The sequence below is a fragment of the Ammodytes marinus genome, assembly GCF_949987685.1.
Source record: "Ammodytes marinus genome assembly, chromosome: 19".
In the NCBI taxonomy this organism is placed as follows: Eukaryota; Metazoa; Chordata; class Actinopteri; order Uranoscopiformes; family Ammodytidae; genus Ammodytes; species Ammodytes marinus.
This window is the reverse complement of record NC_137223.1, coordinates 22,997,771-23,005,270: the sequence shown is the minus strand read 5'-3', so window position 1 is coordinate 23,005,270 and position 7,500 is coordinate 22,997,771. Positions and strand designations below refer to the sequence as shown.

Genomic DNA, 7,500 nt, shown 5'->3' with positions numbered 1-7,500 from the left:
ATGGAGAGGAGCCTGGGACTAAATTGCTGCTGTAATTGTTGTGCATATGACAAATAAACAATATTGAATGTTGAATCTTCAATTCTTTTGTTATTAAGAACGAAATAATTACAGATTTAGTGATGGTCAGTGCCACCATTAAGACCAATGGAGTCTATCACCTGTTGGAGTATTTTATAAAAATTAATTAATAACTGAGCATTAACAGTAACTTAATGTTTAATAAGCATAACCTAACCGTTACTAGCATAACATAAGCATTCACTAACAGTTAATTAGTTCAACCTAATTGTAAAGTGTTACCTAACGTTCAAATAAACAGTTCTTTCTTAATTTTACAAGCTTTGCATTGGTGTTTCTTATTAATACATTTTTCTCCTGACTTTATAATTTTAAAGTTGCTTCAGATGGATATACTAAAGTATAGTAAAAGTACATCCGTTTCGTGCCAGTACAGTCAAATGTAGGGATGAGCCCGAATCCGAATATGTATTCGGATAAGCACGGATAATGAGTTAGATACGGATACAGATAATTTCCGAATAGTCCCGTTATTATTCGGGGATTTTTTATTTTTTATTTTATGCGCTTAATTGACGCAGCGCGTTCCTCCTCAATGACACAACAGGTAGAATGACACTAACAGCTGTTCTGCGGTGGACACGAGAGGACCGGGCGCGGCCCGTGACCCGCGGTCTCTCTCTTTTTATCCACTGATAAACGCAGCGTGTTCGCCCTTTCCCTCGAATAGAGGGTTCTACCTGTCGCATTCGCTGCCGTTTTTATTTGAGTTTCCTCGTAACCCGCTGCTATGGCGGAGAAGAGACGAACCGATGGAATATGCTGCACCCCAAGTCACCGTCAGCCCTTCCCCGATGTATTTACATTCTCTAGGCCTACTGCTTAAACTCTTTCAAACACCACAACGTTTCCATCAAACTGATGTTTAGGACCTGTACTTTTTCAGCTGTCAATCAGTGCGTAGACGCATAGGCCTACTTCAGGACCTATACAATAAAATCGGAAACTGCAAACTTGACACATTGAAATCACATATGGCTTTGTGGAAAGGCTAAGATATTATTTAGGGTTTATGAGATTGGCACGTTGATACAGATTGTTCCTAAATCTTAGTTTAGCAAAACAAATGTAAAAAAAGAGCGATAGGGAGAGATAGAGATAAAAATAATCATGAAATACAGCTGTATTTTCCCCAGTTAAAGGGGGATCTTAGTTTAGTTAAAAGTAAAACACTGGCCCTCATTTACTAACAGTGAGTAGCCTATGCACAGATTTGGGCTGTTATTTATCAATATTTTTTTTCCCTGAATTTCTTCGTATTCTGAGAACAAAGAAGAGAGAGATGAAAAGGTAGAAATATATCTGACTTTTTGACTTATATTTCAACATTACATCAATGTGATGCTTTGAAGGGACAACAATTGCATTGACAATGAATATTAGTTTAGAAAATCAATTTAGGTGTGACTTCCTTTAATGTAGACTAATGTAAAAGAAACTTCCGGTATACGCCACGCCCACTTCTTGTTGTGTATCCGGATACAGATACAGATACAGATAATTTTGTTGGTTGAACAGATACAGATACAGATACAGATAATGACGTCTCCGCACACCCCTAGTCAAATGTCTTTCACTTAAAAAATGTTTTAAACATTAAATGTGATGTATGAACATTGGATAATATGTGTATGAAGAGTTGTAAACAGAATTGGGCGTGGAAATCCATCGTCAGGCAACTTTATATAATACTGTCTCTCGCGGGTCAACTGTGTCAGTGAAAGCAATCCAACACACACACACACACACACACACACACACACACACACACACATACACACACACACACTGAGGGCTGAAACATCTGGGACACATTTACTATCATCTAGGCCCGAGGCAAAAATGCTCCATCAGCTCCTATTGCATTATTGAATGAAGTGGTGACACATTCAGTATTTACACTCGTACACACACACACACACACACACACACACACACAGCACACACACACACTCACACACGCACACACACACACACACACATACACACACACACACACACTCACACATGCACACACACACACACACACGCACGCACACACACACAGCACAGCTCAAGAGAAAATTAAACCACATATTGTTACATTTAACATCATAATCAGTGTATGTTGCCAACATAATCATGCCAACAGAATTCAAATCCCATAATTTGCTTCCTCCATGTTGCTTAATGTGTTCACTGTCCTCAATAAGAGAGAGAGAGAGAGAGAGAGAGAGAGAGAGAAAGAGAGAGAGAGGGGAAGAAGACAGGCGATAGAGAGAATAAAAGGGCGAGTAGAGAGAGAGAAAGATGAAAAGAATAATGGCGGGAGGGATGAACGGTTATCAGTCAGAAAACAGACCAAAAGCTCATTGTTATTGCGGTTGGCAAAGGCAGAACGAGACTGTGTGTGTGTGTGTGTGTGTGTGTGTGTGTGTGTGTGTGTGTGTGTGTGTGTGTGTGTGTGTGTGTGTGTGTGTGTGTGTGTGTGTGTGTGTGTGTGTGTGTGTGTGTGTGTGTGTGTGTGTTTGTGTACTCATCCCACTGCAGGAATGCCAGATTTTGTCACTGTGCCATTTTTCGGTCCATTGCTCCCCTTTCTCTTCCAATTCCATCGTTTTCCTATTTTTAACTTAGATCTCTCTCTTCCTTAATTTTCTTTCTACACATTTATTTTCTCGTTCCTATATTTAAACATGGGATCCGCGATTCTGGAAAAGTCTTGCTGTCTAAATCACTTTTTTGTCAAAATCAATGAATATCTCCTCACAATCCGATACCTGTCCATACTGCGTGCACTGAAAAAAGTCTGGTGTTAATACACAGCCAAGGCTTTGTTCAGGCATGTAAACAAAGGATCTGTCCACAAAAGGGGGCCTTCCGTAGCTAGCAATATGCTCGTTTACAGAACCTAGGCTGTGTACTCACAATGTCTTTTTTTTTCAGCTTGCACATTACGGACAAGTAGTAGATCTTGAGGAGATATTCACTGAATATGAGAAAGTGATTATGACAACAAGCGTTCTCCAGAATCACTGACTACACCTTTAACTTATTCTCTCTTTCCATCTCTTCCCTTTCTTTCATGTCTCCTCCTCCCTTTTCTTATCTGTATTCTTGTGTGTGTGTGTGTGTGTGCGTGTGTGTGTGTGTGTGTGTGTGTGCGTGCGTGTGTGTGCGTGCGTGCGAGTGTATCTGTATTCTTCTTCTCTCTTTAATGTCTGTCGGTACCTCTGACTCAGTATTATAAAGCACCATATGCTTCTTATTATTCTGCCTTCAAACCATAAAAAATTCTCCTGACTCATTCTCTAAGAAGCTTGACTAATCGTTTTTTTACCAATGCATGCCTGTCATGAAACCTGTTTTATGGAGATCATCGCAAACAAAACTGTTCTGCGGCGAAACAATACGATTAAGACAGTCAAGGGACACTATTCTAGACCAGAGAATATGCCAATTTTGCAGCCAATTAAGCAAATATAGACACACACACACGCACACATACACACACACCCACCCACACACACAGACACAGACACACACACACACACACACACACATATTGTGTTTTCATCACATCCGAGGACATTACATAGACTTACATTCATTTCATGGAGAGAGACTTGCCATAACCATAGCCACTATACCTTACCCTCACCTTAACCTAAGTCTACCCTCACCTTAAAGCAAGTATACACCCTTAAATGTAATTATTACGTTAAATTAAGGGGACTTACATGTTGTCCCCAAAAGGAAGGCACGTCCCCACAATATCACTGTGTGAACAGAAACATGTCCTCACAACAAGAGTAATACCAGCCAACACACACACACTCTCACACACACACACACACACACAGCCTACCGTCAGAGGTCTTGAGCACCACAGTCTTGCTGTACGACCCCACTCCGATGGCATTGTAGGCTTTCACCCTGGCGTTGTAGGAACTGTTAAAATGGAGGCCGTCCACCGTACACACTGTCTCCTTCCCCACATACACTTCCTATGGGCACACACACACACACACACACACACACACACACACACACACACGCACACTCACACACACACGCACACACACACACACACACACACACACACATTTTAGGAGATTACAAATACAGATTAAATTAATGCACAAGTTAGTTTGCGGCTTGAACATATGACGTAAAGTACATATGGCTCAAGTATAAGTAGAGATGAGAGATAGGAGAGGTGAACCATGAACTTTAAATGCACGTTAAGTGATGGCACACACACACACACACACACACACACACACACACACACACACACAGAGTACCATCTGGCATTTGGATTATTAATCATAAAATTTAAAGGATGAAGACTAGCTACAGAAGAGACATGTTTTTACTGCATTTCGGATTAGATTATGATCATATTACTGTCTAGCCTTGTCCTCTATAGTATTGTTTTTAAAGATTTTTTTTGGGGCATTTTCAAGCTTTATTAGACAGTACAGAGTTGAAATGGGGAGACACAGAGAGAGAGGGGGAATGACCTGCAGTAAAGGTCCACGGGTCGGATTTGAACCCGCGACCACTGCAACGAAGGCCAGAGCCAATATGGTACGTGCTTTATCCACTACGCCACCGGAGCGCCCCTCAATACTATTTTGATATTGTTTTTTATAGTGAAAAGGGGCACCCACCCTGTACTGCCCTCCTTTGCTGTCGCCAAGACATATTTTAACTGCATTTCTGAGTAGATTACAATCATTTTACTGTCGAGCCTTGTACTCTATGTTAAACACAATATTCAGCACTCTACAGCTCTGGAAAAAATTAAGAGACCACTCCAAATGTGTCTCTCGTTTTACTATTTATTGGCATATGTTTGAGTAGAATGAACATTTTGGTTTTATTCTATAAACTACCGACAACATTTCTACCAAATTCCAATACATGTTTTGTCATTAAGAGCATTTTTTCAATGAGTTATGTAGAGATGAAGATTTAAGAAAAAGCCTTGTCTCTTAATTTTTTCCAGAGCTGTATATACTCTTATTATATTGTTTTTTTATAGTGAAAAAAGGGCACCCACCCTGTACTGGCCTCCGTTGCCATCGTCTAGCTCGAGGATGTATCCCTCTATGGGGCTGCCGGGCGGGGCGATCACCCTCCAGGCCAGGGTGGCACTGTTGTTCCTGGTGCAACACTTCTCCAGCTGCAGCAACGGAGCCACTGGCACCGAGGGTCCACACTCCACTGTAGGGGGGGGGATAGATAGAGGGGTAAAGGTTGTTATTGGTGAGTGTGTGTAGGGAGTGTGTGTGTGTGTGGGGGTGTGTGTGTGTGTGTGTGTGTGTGTGTGTGTGTGTGTGTGTGTGTGTGTGTGTGTGTGTGTGTGTGTGTGTGTGTGTGTGTGTGTGTGTGTGTGTGTGTGTGTGTGTTGGGAGGGAGGGGGATGGTGGGTGTGTGTGTGTGTGTGTGTGTGTGTGTGTGTGTGTGTGTGTGTGTGGGAGGAGGGGGGGGGGGGTATGTGGGGGGACGATGGGGTGAGTGAGTGAGTGAGTGAGTGAGTGAGTGAGTGAGTGAGTGAGTGAGTGAGTGAGTGAGTGAGTGAGTGAGTGAGTGAGTGAGTGAGTGAAAGAGAGAGAGAGAGAAAGAGTGAGTGAGTGAGTGAGTGAGTGTGTGTGTGTGTGTGTGTGTGTGTGTGTGTGAGGATAGGGAAACATATGAAAAGGTGGATAGAGACAAACATAGTGATGGGGTCAGCATCAGGCCGTGTCTGAACTGCCATACTAGCGTCCTACATCCTACATACTCACCATCTATATACTGCATACTCTCTACTCAAAGATCGATTGTGTATGCGAGCTGCGTCTAAAACGTTCTCAGTTGAAGTATACTCAAGCAATGAAGAATTTCTTCTTCTTCTTATAAGATTCAGGCAGTTTAGACACTGTTAAGCTTATAACCGCCCTCTACAGGTTAGATATTGAACTAGATTTTTACAGTCCTGTGTTCATCATCTGTGTTTTAGACCTCTTGTTTTATAATAATTATGTTTTGAGGCGGAGGATCCCTCCGACGCTCTCTGTCCGGCTCATCAGCACTCAGCTGTCTGTGAGTTGAGCTGGACGAGCCGCGGTGTGTGGAACAGCGATCTGTTCTAATCTCTCTCCACTATCAGACTCACAACACTCATTTCACTTAGTGACTCTAATGTTGTTAGGTATTTATCTTCATCTCTTATCTATTGTAAGAGTGTATGAATGACTGCACGTACAGTTGTCAGATCGCGGAACCCCAAACAATGTTGTTGCCTAGCAACTTGCTCGAAAATATTTCATTTTCCTGGGCGGGTAGAATTGACCCAGTGCATTATGGGGCGGTTGAGTAGGAAAAGTATACGATCGATTCATACCCAAAATCTTCCCGGAAGTTAGTACTCATCCGGGAATTTCTCACATACCCAAACTCGCATACCCAACCGTCACATACTCAAATTGAAGTCAAAATGAGTATGAGTAGGACGTTAGTATGGCAGTTCAGACACGGCCTTAGTGTTGCCTTCTACATGGTGAATGAACTTGACTTATATAGGCTAGCGCTTTTTAGCCGATTTTCTCAGCCCCAAAGCGCTTTACTATTTATAACAACAATCACCCATTCACACACACACACACACACACACACACACACACACACAGTCACACACATTTTAACAATGTGAAGGGAGAGGAAGAGGAGATTTAATATGTGGGTTTAGAGGGTGAGAGAGATCCGGGTTCATATGCAGGACAACAGCTGGTAATGACTGGACGTTTTTTATCAGTGGTGAATAAAGGGTTAGACCGATATAAGCTCTGAAAACTGGTGAATACTTAAAACTGAAGCTTAGTAGCCATTTTTAGAACAAAATCTGGTTAATTTCTTGATAGTAATTCCTCGGAAATGTATTAAATTTGAAGTATTTAGTGTAAAAAAATGAATTTTTAAGGGTGCAACAATTCTGTCAAGTGATATGTTTTGAAATGCAAACTCCAAATTAAATGGCAGACTGATAAAATAGTTTAAAATTAGTCAATAGATTCAGGTACGAAATGATTGTCAGCTATGGGGAACTACCATCAAAGCATTTGGAAAATTAAGAGACCACTCCAAATGTTCAGTGTCTCTCGTTTTACTATTTATAGGCATATGTTCGAGTAGAATTAACATTTTGGTTTTATTCTATAAACTACTGACAACATTTCTACCAAATTCCCCCCCAAACATATTGTCATTAAAGAGCATGTCCATTAAATAATGTAGAGATGAAGATTTAAGAAAAAATACAGACGGGTCTCTTAATGTTTTTCCAGAGCTGTATATCTGTCTAACCCTTATGGTGGTAAAAATGTCTTCTAACAAACCAGGACAAAACTGCATTGGTAAAAGGAGCTGAAACTAACACACAAACCACACAAA

The 7,500-nt window shown here is 41.3% G+C and overlaps 1 protein-coding gene across 1 annotated transcript in view; it reads right to left on the bottom strand.

The window, feature by feature from the left end:
- Nucleotides 1-7,500, bottom strand: part of trim67 (tripartite motif containing 67) — a gene marked incomplete at both ends in the record, with an annotated part of 75,034 nt that overhangs the window by 3,820 nt on the left and 63,714 nt on the right. The window contains 2 exons of the mRNA XM_080048434.1: nt 3,929-4,067; nt 5,129-5,292. Of these exons, the coding sequence (XP_079904560.1) occupies nt 3,929-4,067; nt 5,129-5,292 (303 nt within the window). The remainder of the gene's footprint in view (nt 1-3,928; nt 4,068-5,128; nt 5,293-7,500) is intronic.